The 17,896-nt window shown below is 40.8% G+C and overlaps 1 protein-coding gene across 1 annotated transcript in view; it reads right to left on the reverse strand.

Annotated features, from left to right (window-relative positions):
* MYRFL (myelin regulatory factor like) overlaps positions 1-17,122 on the reverse strand; it is a 96,231-nt gene extending 79,109 nt beyond the window's left edge. The window contains exons 1-2 of the mRNA XM_087441994.1: positions 17,065-17,122; positions 12,904-12,994 (exon numbers count right to left, since the gene is read on the reverse strand). Of these exons, the coding sequence (XP_087298120.1) occupies positions 12,904-12,994; positions 17,065-17,122 (149 nt within the window). The remainder of the gene's footprint in view (positions 1-12,903; positions 12,995-17,064) is intronic.
* Between the last annotated feature and the right edge of the window lie 774 nt (positions 17,123-17,896).

Consider the following 17,896-nt stretch of genomic DNA (forward strand, 5'->3'; position numbering starts at 1 on the left):
GGAACCAGAGAGGACTCCAGCTGCTCCTCCTGGGCAGACAGCTGCCCTGGGCTCCACCACTCCAGGAAAGAAAGGGTTAAGGGCGGTCGTCAGGAACCTGCACACGCTGACAGGACCCAGGACCAAGCCAGCTCAGCACACCAGTAGAGTCACACAGAAGGATGAGCAAGTCCTGAGCAGCATATCCAATGCTCCTCATGGGCACGTGCCCCAAAAGGGGTCCACGGCCAAATAAGCGTGAGGAACACTGCATGCCATTTCTCTTCCCCGGTTCACATTAGCACATCAAAGGCTCTGAGAAGTCCTGCACTGAAGAAGTTCATTTAATTTTGTTTAAGCCAGTGAGTCACAAGTTTATTTATGGATCACAGAACTTTTGTTTTTCCTGCAGCATCTCATGGGACCAGTTTTCCATAGAGCATTTAGGGCCATCTGTTTTACAGAGCAAATAATTCCATTTTTAAAATGTATTTGAGATCTGAAAATCTGCCTATGAGATTCAAACTGGCTCCCAGCAATTTTGCAGCCTACTGGTCTCTTAGATCGTCGCGATAAAGAGTGGTCACTGACGTTTTTAAAAGCACAATTCATAGGCAACAAAGGAGAGGGGAAGTCACCCAGGATTTGTAGTAGACGCAGGTTTGAATCCCAGCTCGGCTACTTAGAGCTGTGAGCCAGGCAAGGAGACCTCCGTCCAGGACTGTTGTGAGGATCGCAGCTAACCTGCCAGAAGAGCCTGGTTGTGGAAATACTCAACAATGGGGGCATTCGAGTAGGTTTACAGATGTAATGATCCCTGAGCCAGCGCACAGCCTCGTGGTCACACGCTCCAGCCGCTTCCGCTCGGTCTCTCGGAACTTGATTGCAGCCCCACTTACCCGCAGGGACCTGAGCAGCTTCTGTGGAGCAGCGACAGGTTATCTGATCACTGGACTCTTCTTTCATGGGCATGAACTCTGACAATCTTTGCAAACTATGGCTCAGATCCATTCTGAGTCACCCTTTCTGGCAGATAATTGTAGACACATTTAATGTATTTCCCTGAGGTTCACATTTCTCTAAAACGTTCCCTAAAATATCAATTAATCTAAAAGCTGCATGTAGAGGAAAGGGCGTGTGTTCCAGAGCTGGGCACATTTTAATCCCAGCTTTGCCACTGCTGACCCCTGGAGAGTGACTTCACCTCTTGCACTGCAGCCTCCTCGTCTGTAAAGTATGGATAATAGTGTGCCTATGCGGCAGAGCTGGTAAGAGAATGAAATGTGTAAAATCAAATACAGAATTACACAAGCAAATATGTAAAGTGCAAAGAACAATGCCCAACACCTGGTAAATGCTCGACAACATTGACTCCCCCCTCTAGCTCAGTTACTAACCCACCCCACCCCCAAGGGAGAGAGGGAATCTGATAGGGCAAACCTGCCAGAACCTCCACAGCCACTGCCTATAAGGAGATGCTCTGGCCCTGCAGTAAAGACCATTATTACCATGGAGACCAGGATCACATGACAGATTTCAGGCCTCCCAGGTAAGAAGACAACTCTTCAAATACGACTTCTGTTCACTTTTCCCACAAACAGGTAAAATTCTTTCTTCCAGTTACAAAAGTAACCCACACAGTTAAACAGAACCCTGGTGGAATCAGCTGTACTCTCTCTTAAGGAGAAGACACATAGAGGAGAGAGACTAGGCAACCTCTGGCAGATTGTTTCCAGGCCAGAGATGGTAAGGACACATCCATTGCCCCCTTTCCCACAGGAACTCATGCCAGCTGCTTGGAGGGGGTGAGAGGAATGTGAGGGCAGGCACAGGGGCAATTAATTCGGGGTTCAGCCATGCAGTGCCTGGGGCAGAACAGCCAGCTGAGAGTGTGGGCTCAGACATGTGGCAACCCACCAGTTGTGTGTGTCTGTGTGTGTGTGTGTGTGTGTGTGTGATAGAGAGAGTTTAAGAGAGGCAAAATGTTAAGCCTCCCTCTTCCCTTGGTCATTTGGCAATGGTGTTTTTGTTCCCAAAGAACAGCAAAAGCCAGTACCAGAAATATCCACAGATGGATTTCTCTGTGATTATTGAGATTCAGGTCTGGACTCACTCTGTCTTTCCTGGGGGAGAGTGGGGAGGGCATTTACAGGAATCTGAAGTGGGCTTAATAACAGAATGGAGAAGACAGAGGAGGGTCAGTGAACTTGAAGACAGATGAATAGAAATTATCCAATATGAACAACAGAGAGAAAAAAATTGAAAAAATGAACTGAGCCTCAGGGACCTGTGTGCAATATCTAACATTTGTGTCGTTGGAGTCCTAGAAAGAGAAAAGAAAGACATTGGTACAGAAAAATAAATGTGAAGAAACAATAACTGAAAACTTCCCAGATGTAGTGAAAAACATAAATTTACAGATTCAAAAGGTTGAGCAAATCCCAAACAATATAATCTCAAAGAAAACCATGCCCACACCCAGTTGCATCATAATAAAACTGTTGAAAACCAATGATAAAGAAAATACCTAGCAGCTGGAGAAAAATGACATAGTATCTACAAGGGAACAATGATTCAAATAACTATTTCTCATCAAAAACCATGAAGGTCAGAAGATAGTAGGTCAAAATTTTTCAAGTGCTGGGGGGAAAAAAGCCCTTATCAACAAAAAATTCTAAATCCACAATCGTTCTTAAAGATTTGAACACTCTTTTCACAGTAAGAAATAAAAGAAGTAGAAAAGAAGTCAGCAAGGGTACAGAAGACCTGATCACTGCCAGCCAACTTCACCTGATTAGCACCTGCAGAGCACTTCACCCAGCAAGAGCTGAATGCACATTCTTTTCAAGTGCACATGGAACGTTCACCAAGGTACACCACATCCTGGATGAGAAAGCAAACCTTAACAAATTTAAAAGAATTAGAATCATACCAAGTATGTTCTTTGTCCATAATGGAATTAAACTAGAAATCAGTAACAGAAAAATATATGGAAAATTCCCAAATATTTGGAAATTAAATAACACAATTCTAGCAACCTATGAGTGAAAGAGGATATCTGAAGACAAATTAGAAAATATTTTGAACTGAAAGAAAATTAAAATATAGCATATCAAAAACTGAGGGAGGCAGCGAAAGCCATGCAGAGAGGGAAATGTATAGCATTGAATGCTTAAATTAGAAAAAAGGAATGGTCTCAAATCAAGAACTCAAATCAAACTTCCACCTTAAGAAACTAGAAAAAGAAGAACAAAGTAAACCCAACCAAGCAGAAGAAGGAAATAATAAAGAGTAAAAATCAGTGAAACTGAAAACAAACAAAATAGAGAAAACCAATGAAACCAAAAGCTGCTTATTTGAAAAGATCAATAAAATTGATAAATATCTAATGAGATGGATCAAGAAAAAGAGAAAAGAAACAAATTACCAACATGAGGAACAGAAGAATATCACTACAGACTCCTCAGAGCCTGAAAAAGGCTAATAAGAAATACCACGAACAACTTTATGACCATAAATTTGAAATGGGCCAATTCCTTGGGAAAAAAAGAAAAAGAAAAACAAGCTACTGAAGCTCACTTAAGCAGAAAGAGATAAAATGAATAGTCCTGGATATATTAGATAAATTTAATTTGTAGTAAAGATCTTTCAAAAAAGTGAACTACAGGCACAGATCACTTCACTGGTTAATTCTACCAAATATTAAAGGAAGAAATAAATCCAATGCCACACAATCTCAACCAGAAGATTTAGGAGGCGAGAACCCTTCCCAATTTTAGGAGGCTATGATTACCCTGATACCAAAGCCAGAAAAAATGTCATATAAGAAAAGAAAACTTAAGATCAATATTCTCATAAACATAGATGCAAAAACCTCAACAATTTTAGCAAATTGAATCCAGTAATATATTTAAAAAAAAAAATCACAACTAACTGAGGTTTGTCCCAGGAATACAAGGCTAGTTCAATATTCAAAAATTAAGCAAAGTAATCCACCATATTAACAGACAGGATAAAAATCATATGATCATGTTAATAAATACAGAAATAACATTTGACAAAACTCAACATCCATTCATGATAACAATTCTCAGAAAACTAGGAGTAGAAGAGAATCTCCTTAAGCTAATAAAGGGCACTGCAAACAACTTACAGCTAAGACCATACTTAGTGATTAAAAAACTGAACGATTGCCCTCTGAGATCAGGGACAAGGCAATGATGTCTGTTCTCACTACTTGTCTATTCAACACTAAACCCAAAGTCCCACCCAGGTCAATAAGGAAAGAAAAATTATCCAAAGGCATATAACTTGGAAAGAAAGACATACAACTGTCCCAATTTGCAGATGACATGATTGTCAACATAGAAAATCCCAAGAAATCTACAAAAAAAACTCTTAGAACTAATAAATGGCTTCATTAAGACTGCATAACCCAAGCACAATATATAAAAATCAATAATATTTCTATATATGGGTAGTGAATAATTGGAACCTAAAATTTGGGGAGGAAGTATTATTTACAATAGCTCATAAAAAATGTGAAATATTTAGGTATAAATCTAACAAAATATGTGCAGGATTTGTATGCTGAAAACTATAAAACATTGGTGAAAGAAATCAAAGAAGGCCTAATAAATGGAGAGATACACCATGTTCATGGATAGGAAGACTCAATTTTGCTAAGATGTTGATTCCCCTCAAATGAATCTCAAGACTTAATACAATCCTAATCAAAATCTCAGCAGGATTGTATAGCAACAAGCTGATTGTAATATTTATGTGGGAAGACAAAGGAACTAGAATAGCCAAAACAATTTTGGAAAAGAAGAAAAATTTGAAGACGGGCATTATACCATTTTAATACTTATGACAAAAATACAGTAATCAAGGTAGTGTGGTATTGGCAAAATGATAGGCACATAGATAAGAGGAACAGAATAGTCTAGATATAGATCCACACAAATATGGTCAATTGATTTTTTGCAGCAGTGTAAAAGCAATTCAGCAGAGAAACGTTATTCAGCAAATGATTCTGGAATAATTGGACATTCATACACAAAGAAATTAATCTCAACCCATATCTCAAACCTTATACAAAAATTAATTCAAAATAGATCATGGACCTAAATGTAAAATTCTAAAACTTTTATAAAAAAAAAAAACAGGAGAGGTGATGTCAGCATCATGGCGGAGTGAGCTTTCCTGTGAACTCTTCCCCCCATAAGATACAACAAAAGGAACAGTCACAGACCAACAACGGAATCCCAGACAGTGAAAAGCTAGATCGGAAAGATCCAGACTGCCGCACATCTGAGAGTGGAACGTGCTGAGCCCCTGAAGGAAGTGGGGAGAGGTAAGGAGAACTCCTCTCCCTCCCCATCAGATCAGCGATCCTGGTCTGGTGGCTCCCAGAGAGGGGGAAGGGGCGGCCCTCGGCGGGGAAACCGTAGCTCTTCGGGCTCTCTCATCCAGTGGGAAACTCCCGCACAGAGGACTCAGAAGAGCCACAGGGCTACCATCAACATCTGAGCACCCCAGAGAGCAGATAACGAGGGGCGAATGAGAAGCCCCCCACACCAGGGACCCAGAGGGCAAAAGAGAGAGCCCCCGCCCCCGCAAACCGGACCCTGCAGCTCAACTGACCAGACCAGACCAAGCGATCCGTGGCAGACCAGACCAAGCGAACCGACCCACGGATCGCAGCAGAGAAAAAAAAAAAACAACAAAAAAAACTGCAGTCACAGCAGAAAAGCCACGGCAGAGCAGAAAAGCCACGGCAGAGCACAGGGGGCTTAGACTACACAGCCCTTTACCACCACACGGGGCGGCGGGTGGAAATTGCAACCAGAGATTTCCAGGATGAGGAAAAACAAAGCCAACACAGGAACCACAATGCAAAGATATATGAAATCACCAGACCAGAAGGAAAATGACAAGCACCCAGAAACCAACCCCAAAGACACAGAAATCCATAACCTAAATGACAGAGATTTCAAAATAGCTATCATAAAAACACTCAACGAAATACGAGACAACACAGACAAACAATTCAATGAGATTAGGAGCTTCTTCACAAAAGAGATTGAAATCATAAAGAAAAACCAATCAGTGCTGATGGAGATGAAGAACACAATGGAGGAGATAAAGGAGAATCCGGAATCTTTAAAGAACAGAGCTGACAATATGGAGGAAAGAATTAGCACTTTAGAGGATAGGAATACAGATATGCTCCAGATGGAAGAGGAGAGAGAAGTAAGACTAAAAAGAAATGAAGAAAGACTCCGAGAAATATCTGACTCTATTAGAAAATGTAACATAAGAATTATAGGTATTCCTGAGGGAGAAGAGAGGGAAAGAGGAACAGAGAGCCTATTCAAGGAAATAATAGCTGAGAATTTCCCAAATCTGGGGAAGGAGCAGGAAATACCAGTAAGCGAAGCCAACAGGTCACCTAAATACGTCAACAGGCAAAGGCCCACCCCACGACATATGGTGGTAAGGCTAGCTAAAGTCAATGACAAAGAAACAAAATTAAGGGCAACTAGACAAAAACAAAAAATAACGTACAAAGGAACTCCCATCAGGCTCTCAGCGGATTTCTCGACAGAAACTTTACAGGCTAGGAGAGACTGGAATGATATATTCAAAATACTGAAAGACAAAAACTTTCAGCCAAGAATACTCTATCCAGCAAAAATATCCTTCAAATATGATGGAGAAATAGTAACTCTCCCAGATAAACAAAAGCTAAGGGAGTTCATGGCCACGAGACCCCCACTACAAGAAATACTCAAGAAGGCCCTCAGGCCTGAAAAAAAAGAAGAGAAAGGGAATACAAAGCTTGGAGCAAGGAGAAAAATAGGTAGATAAACTCAGAAAAATAGTAGATCTTTACCAGAATAGGTTAGCAACCACTTAAATACTAAAATCAAAGATCAAAGGAAGGAACTCACCAAAAATAAATTTAACCTCATCACTGTAAACACACAGCCACAACACAAGATAGAATAAGGTATAACAAGAACGACTTAGAAGGGGAAGAGGAAAGTGATTGAATTTACTTAGTATAAGGAAATAGGAGGCCATCAGATAATGGACTATCTCATACACAAGATTTTTTACCCAAACCTCAAGGTAACCACTAAACAAATAATCAAAACAAAACCACATATGATAAACAAAGAGAAAACTAGAAGAGTCACAAGACAGAACAACCAAACTGAATTGGCAGTCTGAAACAGAAGGGACAAGAAACAAAGGAAATGCAAAAGAACCAGAAAATAAGTGACAAAACAGCAACATTAAGCCCTCATATATCAATAATTACCCTAAATGTAAATAGATTGAACTCTCCAATCAAAAGATACAGAGTGGCAGGATGGATTAAAAAGCAAGACCCAACAATATGCTGCCTCCAGGAAACACATCTTAGCACTAAAGACAAGCACAGGCTCAGAGTGAAAGGATGGAAGACAATACTCCAAGCTAATGGCAAACAAAAGAAAGCAGGTATTGCCATACTCATATCAGACAATGTAGACTTCAAGATAAAACAGGTTAAGAGAGACAAAGAAGGGAAATATATAATGATAAAAGGGACACTCCACCAAGAAGACATATCACTTATAAATATATATGCACCCAACATAGGAGCACCAATGTACATAAAGCAACTATTAACAAACCTAAAAGGAGACATTAACAACAACACAATAATAGTAGGGGATCTTAACACCCCACTTACATCAATGGATAGATCATCCAGACAAAAAGTCAATAAAGAGATAGTAGACTTAAATGAAAAACTGGATGAGATGGACCTAGTAGACATATACAGAGCACTCCATCCAAAAACAGCTGACTACACATTCTTCTCAAGCGCACATGGAACATTCTCAAGGATAGACCATATGTTGGGAAACAAAGCAAGCCTCAATAAATTTAAGAAGATTGAAATCATAACAAGCATATTTTCAGACCATAATGCTATGAAACTGGAAATGAACCATGAAAAAAAAACCGGGAAAGTGACAAAAATGTGGAGATTAAACAACACGCTACTGAACAACCAATGGATCATTGATGAAATTAAAGGAGAAATCAAAAACTATCTGGAAACAAACGAAAATGATAATATGCCATATCAAACCATATGGGATGCAGCAAAAGTGGTCCTGAGAGGGAAACTCATAGCGATACAAGCCCACCTTAACAAACAAGAAAAAGCCCAAATAGGCAACCTTAAATTACACCTAACAGAACTAGAAAAAGAAGAACAAACAAAGCCCAAAGTCAGCAGAAGGAGAGAAATAATGAAAATCAGAGCAGAAATAAATGAAATTGTGACCAAAAAAACAGTAGAAAGAATTAATGAAACAAAGAGTTGGTTCTTTGAGAAGATAAACAAAATCGACAAACCCTTAGCCAGGCTTACTAAGAAAAAAAGAGAAAAGGCTCAAGTAAATAAAATTAGAAACGAAAGAGGAGAAATTACAACAGATACCACGGAAATACAGAGGATTATAAGAGAATACTATGAGAAATTATATGCCAACAAATTGGACAATCTAGAAGAAATGGATAAATTCTTAGACTCATACAACCTCCCAAAACTGAACCAAGAAGAAATGGAGAATCTGAATAGACCAATCACAAGTAAAGAGATTGAGATAGTAATCCAAAACCTCCCAAAAAATAAAAGTCCAGGACCAGATGGCTTCTCCGGTGAATTTTACCAAACATTCAAAGAAGATTTAATACCCATCCTTCTCAAACTATTCCAAAAAATAGTGGAAGATGGAACACTTCCTAAATCATTCTATGAGGCCAACATCACCCTGATACCAAAGCCAGACAAAGACAATAAAAAGAAGGAAAATTACAGGCCAATATCGCTGATGAACATTGATGCAAAAATCTTCAACAAAATATTGGCAAACCGAATACAACAATACATTAAAAAGATCATACACCATGATCAAGTGGGATTTATACCAGGGACGCAGGGATGGTTCAACATCCGCAAATCAATCAACGTGATACATCACATCAACAAAACAAAGAATAAAAACCACATGATCATCTCAATAGATGCAGAGAAGGCATTTGACAAGATACAACATCCATTTATGATAAAAACTCTCAACAAAATGGGAATAGAAGGAAAGTACCTCAACATAATAAAAGCTATTTATGACAGACCCACAGCCAACATCACACTCAACGGGGAAAGACTGAAAGCCATTCCTCTGAGAACAGGAACGAGGCAGGGCTGCCCACTCTCACCACTCCTGTTCAACATAGTACTGGAGGTTTTGGCCAGAGCAATTAGGCAAGAAAAAGGAATAAAAGGAATCCAAATAGGTAACAAAGAAGTGAAACTCTCACTATTTGCAGATGACATGATTGTGTACATAGAAAACCCTAAAGAATCTGTTGGAAAACTATTAGAAACAATCAACAACTACAGCAAAGTTGCAGGGTACAAAATCAATCTACAAAAATCAGTTGCATTTCTGTATGCTAATAATGAACTAACAGAAAGAGAGCTCAAAAAGATAATACCATTTACAATTGCATCAAAAAGAATAAAATACCTAGGAATAAATCTTACCAAGGAGGTGAAGAATGAGAACTACAAGACATTATTGAAAGAAATCCATGATAACATAAAGAAATGGAAAGATATCCCATGCATGTGGATTGGAAGAATAAACATAGTTAAAATATCTATATTACCTAAAGCAATCTACAGATTCAATGCAATCCCAATCAGAATCCCAATGACATTCTTCACAGCAATAGAAAAAAGAATACTAAAATTTATATGGGGCAACAAAAGACCCCAAATAGCTAAAGAAATCCTAAGAAAAAGGAACAAAGCAGGAGGCATCACAATCCCTGACTTCAAAACATACTACAAAGCAATAGTAATCAAAACAGCATGGTACTGGTACAAAAACAGACACACAGATCAATGGAACAGAATTGAAAGCCCAGAAATAAAACCACACATATATGGACAGCTAATTTTCGACAAAGGTGCTAAGAACATACAATGGAGAAAGGAAAGTCTCTTCAATAAATGGTGTTGGGAAAACTGGACAACCACATGCAAAAGAATGAAAGTGGACCATCTGCTATCGCCACTCACAAAAATTAACCCATAATGGATCAAAGACCTGAAGGTGAGACCTGAAACTATAAAACTCATAGAAGAAAATATAGGCAACACACTATTTGACATTGGTTATAAAGGAATCTTTTCGGATGACGTGCCTACCCAGACTAGAGAAACTAAAGAAAAAATAAACAAGTGGGACTTAATCAGATTAAAGAGCTTCTATAAGACAAACGAAACCAGAATCAAGATGAACAGACAACCCACCAGCTGGGAGAGAATATTTGCAAAACATACATCTGACAAGGAGTTGATCTCCATAATATATAAAGAACTCACACAACTGGACAACAAAAAAACAAACAACCCGATCAAAAAATGGGCAGAGGAAATGAACAGACACTTCTCCAAAGAAGATATACAGATGGCCAATAGGCACATGAAAAGATGATCAACATCACTAATCATCAGGGAAAAGCAAATCAAAACAACACTAAGATACCACCTCATGCCCGTTAGAATGGCTATAATCACCAAGACAAAAAACAACAAGTGTTGGAGAGGATGTGGAGAAACAGGAACCCTCATATACAGCTGGTGGGAATGCAAACTGGTGCAGCCTCTATGGAAAACGGCATGGAGATTCCTCAAAGAATTAAAAATAGAGATGCCCTATGACCCAGCCATCCCATTACTGGGAATCTATCCAACAAACCAGAAATCAACAATCCAAAGAGGCTTATGCACCCCTATGTTCATTGCAGCATTATTCACCATAGCCAAGAAGTGGAAGCAACCTAAGTGTCCCTCGACTGACGACTGGATCAAGAAGATGTGGTATATATATGCAATGGAATACTACTCAGCCATAAAAAAAGACAAAATCGTCCCATTTGCAACAACATGGATGGGCCTGGAGCGTATTATGTTAAGTGAAATAAGCCAGAAAGAGAAAGACAAACACTGTATGATCTCACTCATATGTGGAATATAAACCAACACATGGAAGAGAAAACTGTACTGTAGTTACCAGGGGCAATGGGGGTGGGGGGTGGGCACAAGGGGTGAAGGGAGACATATATATGGTGATGGACAAACAAAAATGTACAACCAAAAATTTCACAATGTTAAAAACCATTAAAACATCAATTAAGAAAAAAAAGGAGAAAATCTTTGGGAACATAGATTAGGCAATATCTATATTACTTAGATATAAAGTAAAACCCATATAAGAAAAATATGATAAATGGATATCACAAAAATTTAAAACTTTTGCTCTGGGAAAAGACACTAAGAGAATAAAAACATAAGCTGCAGACTGGGAGAAAATATTCACAAATCACATATCTGACAAAGTTCTTAGATTCAGAATATTTAAAGAGTTCTCTAAACTCAAATAAAAGAAAACAACACCAATTTTTTTAAATGGGCAAAAAATTTGAACAGATACTTCACCAAAGAAAATATATGAATAGCAAACAAACACATGAAATGATACTCAACATCATTAGTCATTAGGAAAATGCAAATTAAAACACAATGATATACCACTAAAAGCCTATTAGAATGGCCGTAATAAAATTTTTAAAACTGATAATACCAAGAACTGACAATGAAGAGAAACAACTGGGGATCTCATACAATCCTAGTGGTAATGCAAAATGGTATGGCCACTCTAGAAAATCTGGCAATTTTATAAAGTTAAGCTTACACTTACAATATGACCCAGCAGTCTTTATTTTCAGTATTACCCTAGAGAAATTAAAACTCTTGATCACATAAACACCTGTGCGTGAATATGTATAGCAGTTATTCATAACTGCCCCAAACTGGAAATGATCCAAATGTCCTTGAATGGGCCACTGGATAAACAAACCATGTTATAACCATTCAGCAGAGTCTTTCTCAGCAATAAAAAGGAATGAAGTCTTGATCAAAGCTATTATGCTTAATGAAAGAAGCCAGACTCAAAATGTTATATACCATATGGTTTCATTTAGGTGACATTCCAGAAAAAGCAAAACTTTAGGGACAGAGAACAGTCAAGTGGTCATCAGGGCTCAAGGTGGGTGGTGGGTTTGACCACAAAAAGGGAGCGTAAGAGAAATGTTTCTGGCGAGGGAACGGTTGTGAGTGCTGATTATGGTAGGAGTTACATGACTTCATGAATTTGTTGAAACTCACAAGAAAAAATTGAATCTTACTGCATGTAAATTAAAAATAAAAAGAGAAAGCTAGACTAGCTATATTAATATCAGAAAATAAGAGCAGAAATCAATGAGATAGAACACAGAAAACCAATTAAGAATATAAATTTAACCAAAAGCTGGTACTTCGAAAGGTTAAGAAAACTGATAAACCTCCTAAGAGACTGAGCAAGAAAAAAAAGGGTACAAATTACTTATATCAAGAATAGCAAAAGGATTATCACTATAGATTATACAGCCACTAAAATTATAAGGAAATAGGATGAACAACTTTATGCTAGTGAATTCAACAACTTAGATGAAATGGACAATTCATTGGAAGATATAAATGCCTCAGCTGATAACGACTGGTAGGTAACCCAGATAGCCTGTATCTATTAAAGATATTGAATTGGAAGGGGAGGACCTTCCTATAAAGGAAACTCCAGGCCTGGCTGGCTTCACTGGCGAAATCTGCCAAAGATTTATAGAAGAAGTAATACCAACTCTACAAGCTCTTCTGGAAAACAGAAAAGGAGGGAACACTTTCCAGATCATTTAACTGTTTCGTAGTTTTTAAAACATCAGACAGAGAGCAGTGCTCTCATTACTTACATGGCCCCCAAATCAAAATCATTGCCCAAGAACTCCTCCAGCAGACTTGTATCCAGGGCCAGGTTCCCCAGAGTGCCACTGGGCCCCTGAGCTGCAAAGGCAAATGGAAAATCTTGAGATTCATGAAGATTTCAGAATGGCTAATGGCTGAAAACACTGGCGTGCTTACAACTCAAGAATTTCAAAGCAACTAAATGGCATGAGAGTGTGGTCTTTTTTCCATTCACATGTTTCCTTCAGAAATCTCTTTAGATGTCACCTCCTCTAGCAGCCTTCCCTGACTGTCTAAGGCTGGTTCAGGTGCCCCTTTTTATGTGCTTCCATGAATACCATGTGCCCTCCCTTATACATTATTATAACTGTTTGCTTTTGTTTTTCTCTATCCAAAGTCTTTAAGGGCAAGGACTGTATCTTTCTTATTGTATCAATAATGATCCATGGTATAAAAAAGGCAGCGATGTACATGTTTTGGATGGATGGATGGATGATGGATGGATAGATGGATGGTTGGTTTGTTGATCGGACAGATTATTTCCAGCTAAGTCCAACAAGATGTTCAATATCTTGCTTCACATTTTTGTTGGACTTCCCAAAATGTAACACAATATTTCTGTCCTTTTTCTTGGTTTAAAAAATGAAAATAAACTTACTGGCTTCTTTCAAATCATAAAAATGTTAGAATTTAAAAAGAATATAAAATATAGGAATATATTATAAAGAAGACAAAACAATCTTTATTTGCAGATAATCTGACTCTACACCTAGCAAACCCAGGAGAAACAACTGATAACAATTAGAAATGAGTACAGGGGCCGGCCCCCTGGCACAGCGGTTAAGTGCGCATGCTCGGCTTCGGCTGCCTGGGGTTTGCAGGTTTGGATCCTGGGCGCATACTGATGCATCCCTTGTCAGGCCATCTTGTGGTGGCTTCCCATATAAAGTAGAGGAAAATGGGCACGGGTGTTAGCCCAGGGCCAATCTTCCTCAGCAAAAAGAAGAGGATTGGCATCGGATGTTAGCTCAGGGCTGATCTTCCTCACAAAAAAAAAAAAAAAGATTAGAAAATTCAATAGAGTAACTGGTTAAATTATATATAAAAACTAATTACTTTCTTATATAGAAAAAATAACTAGTCAACCAAACAGATAAATATAATGAAAAAAAGATGTCATTGAAAATAACAAAAAGCATAAAATATCTAAACATATATTTAGGCACAATGTTTTTTTAAAAAGCTAAAAGTTTCTATGAAGGGTCATAAGAGATTTGAATAAATGGAAAAACCTACATTGTTCTTAGACTAAAAGACTCAATATTGCAAAACTTTTACTCGACATTATTTAGGATATCTGCCAAACCCATACATTCATGTTCTGGGAGCTTTCCCTTGTAGGAAGGGTCTCCAGCGTCCACATTTGTAACACATAACCTCTACAGGCCGCTGAATCAGGGAGACCAAGTCGTTGGATGGCCAGTGACCCACTCAATTATTTCTCCCAGGAATTTGAACTAGACTTAAAGCTGGTGGTTGAGATTTAATCATTTAATAGCAAAGGCAGAGGACTGGGGCGATAGTCTGAATATTTCTGCCACATTTACCAAGGTCCTTCTTGATTTTTCACCCTTACCGAGGCCTGGTTGTTCCACATTTACTCCAATTACATGACAAACTCTTGTATACGCCCAATGAACCCTTTTAAATTGGTTTGTATGTTACCTGAAATCAAATAGTCCCCAAGTTAAAGTATTCTTCTGGAAGAATAAATACCCCAAAATCACCAGAAAAATCATGGAGGAGGGAGTAAATAAGAACCAAGAAACACACAAACAGACACATCAAAGGAACACACACAAGTCCAGGGTGTGCTGAGAAACACTACACACGTATGGGATATACAAGGACTTTTTGCACACAATAAACATATCCTTTGACACCAGCAAGAAAAGATTGATTATTCAATAACAGTTGTGGGGAAAATTGGTTAGACATTTAGAAGAAAAAACCTGGATCATTTTCCTGCTGCCACACCAAAATTCCAGATAGATCAAAGATTTCAACACAAGTAGATGATGACGTAGAAAGAAAACATGAGTGACTATTCTTATCATCTTGAGATGAAGGCTTTTCTAAGCACGGCATGAAAAACAAAAACTGTAAAGAAAAAGACTGTTAAATTTCACTTTATACGTCTTTTGAAGGGAAAGAATTTTTAACATTTTATTTTGAAATAATTTAGAACCTAAAGAGAAGCTACAGGAATACAAAGGAACTCACGTACACATTTCACTCATATCCAACTATTAACTGTGAGGGGGCTTTCCAGGTACCATCTAAACATGTAGCACTTCACCCCTCTGTCCCCACAGCAGCATCCCTCAGGGCATCCAGGACCTTGCGTTCCTCCAGGGGAGAGCCACCCTTGCATCCAGGCCTCTGCACGAGCTGCAGGAGGGCCAGCTTGCGTTCAGCTTGTGGCTCGCTATCTCATCCAGGGGCACTAAAATAAAACCTTAAAGATGTGGGCACCTCTCAGATATGAAAAATTGATGCATGCCAGAGACAGGTGGAAGGGAGGGAGGAAGAAAGAGGAGGGAGATCGCCAACTCGATTCAGAGGCATGAAGTGGAGGGAAGACAGTCCTGAAAGTCGAGATGGTCAGAAACGACCTCCTAGTGAGTTGAGTCTTGAGCCGGACTTTGAGGGAAGTCTAGGATGGAGATGAGCAGGACAAGACACATTCTTTCCTCCATTGATCCAACCAGTATTCACTAAGCACCTACTAGGTACACGTGGAGGACCAAACAAGGTTCTGGGGACACAGCAGTGAAGCAAAAAGACAAGATGGCTCAAGGGGCCTGAATTCTAAGGGAGGAAAGGGGGTAACAGCAGGGGTAAGAAAGGAGATCCGGGACGTATGAGAAGCGGTGAATGACCAGCGTATTTTCAGATAATGATGAAGATAAAACCCAGTGGTGTGGTAGATGGCGGGAAAGGAGCTCCCTTCTCGGGATGGAGCAGCCGTGCAAAGATGGAGGGCAGAGCGTGCGCGGCACAGGGACCGGCAAGGGCAAGAGCTCAGGGGCTGGACCGTCCCTGGCGTTGGACAAACAGATCATCCAGTGTGGCTAGAGCCAGGAGCACGAGGCCGGGGTGGGGGAGATGTCAGAGCAACACGAAACCGCTGGAAAGTGACGTGATACACTCTACATTTTCAAAAGGTCAGTCTGGTTGCTTTGTGGGAAGGACTACAAAGAGACAAGAACAGAAGAAGAGAGATCAGTTCAAGCATCATCACAGTCGTCCAGGGACATTCAGAGGTGGTTTGGAGTTCTTAGTCTGGGCCAAGCAAAAGGAGAAGCACTTTACCTGCGTGAACTCATTAAACCTCAGAACAGCCCTAGGAGGTGGACGCTAATATCACCCCAGTACAGAGAAGGCACAGTGATTACACAGGCTAACTAGCTTGCCCAGGGTCGCAGGCTAGGAAGTGACAGGCAGGGAAGCCAGCCAGGCCTGCCCCATTCCTGAGCGTGCTCTCACCACCACCCCCATCCCATACACCCCCGCTCACACTCCTCCACCCCACAACCATGACAGCCGCTGCAGAGAGCAATTTGCTTCTACTTCACTGGGCTTCGGTCAAGCCGACTGCTAAGAGAAGCAGATGGAGGGAAGGATCTGTTTAGCTTCCCACTGAAGCCCCTGCTGGTGTCCATCTGCTTTATATGGCACCCGCCAACCCCCCACACACACACAATTCCCCAGGCAGAGAGGGGAGGTGGCCCACAGATGCTGAGACCTGACCTTGTGCCACTTGCTCTGCATCCCGCGCGCTGACCCAGCCGCATCCCCAGGTAGAAATAGGAGGTGGTCCACAGCTCCCAGACCTGCCCACCCGCATCCCGGGGTTGAAATAGGAGGTGGTCCACAGACCCTGGACCTGCCCAGCCGCATCCCCAGGTAGAAGTAGGAGGTGGTCCACAGCTCCCAGACCTGCCCAGCCGCATCCCCAGGTAGAAATAGGAGGTGGTCCACAGACCCTGGACCTGCCCAGCCGCATCCCCGGGTAGAAATAGGAGGTGGTCCACAGCTCCTGGACCTGCCCAGCCGCATCCCCAGGTAGAAATAGGAGGTGGTCCACAGCTCCCAGACCTGCCCACCCGCATCCCGGGGTTGAATAGGAGGTGGTCCACAGCTCCCAGACCCGCCCACCCGCATCCCGGGGTTGAATAGGAGGTGGTCCACAGCTCCCAGACCTGCCCATGTGGCTTATGCAAGCACCTTCACTCATAAGGAGCGGCGATGCCTGCAGTAGCCAGCTTTGTTCAGGACACCAAAATCACAGCTGTGCTTTCTAGACCCAAAAGAAATCACTCAGCAAGATAAATCCACAGTGTCAGATAGAATCATTTTCAGGAGGCCCTACACACACAAGGCACCTCTTAAAAGGCTCTTAAAATAAATCTCATGCTTTAAAAACTAATCATTTGCTCTAAATGTCTCAAACACTGGCTTATAACACCCCAACTGCAAAGAGTGCATCCTTGGGCCTCCCACTCCGTCAGGGAGCCTGGGAGACTTTATTCCACTCTTTTCCTCATTCTCTTTTGGGAAGGGCTGTCGCAGTCCTGCTCACAGATGGAGAAGCGGCCCAGGACCCCCGAGTGCCAGGGAATTGCCCCCTTCACGGATCTCCCAGCACAGGCCCTTCTTCACTGGGTTTTCCGCCTCCCCTTCCAGCACAGGGCCGCTGCAGGGTGGCCTTGGGCAGACAAGAAAAAGGCACACTGTTACGAAGACCAGCGTCAGAGAGAACCAGACAAACCCAAGTAGTACCCACAGGACCTGCTAACAGATACATGTGTGCCTTTGGGGTAATGGTGCTTCTCCAAAGGTACGAATGGGGTGCACACAGCTAGGACCTTCCTCTCACTGCTCATTGCCCATGCCCCACCAGCCGCTGATCCCCACCCGCCTGTCCTTTCTTGTTTC

The sequence above is a fragment of the Ceratotherium simum genome, chromosome 17 (genome assembly GCF_057802395.1).
Source record: "Ceratotherium simum simum isolate JZ-2026a chromosome 17, ASM5780239v1, whole genome shotgun sequence".
NCBI classification, from domain to species: Eukaryota; Metazoa; Chordata; class Mammalia; order Perissodactyla; family Rhinocerotidae; genus Ceratotherium; species Ceratotherium simum.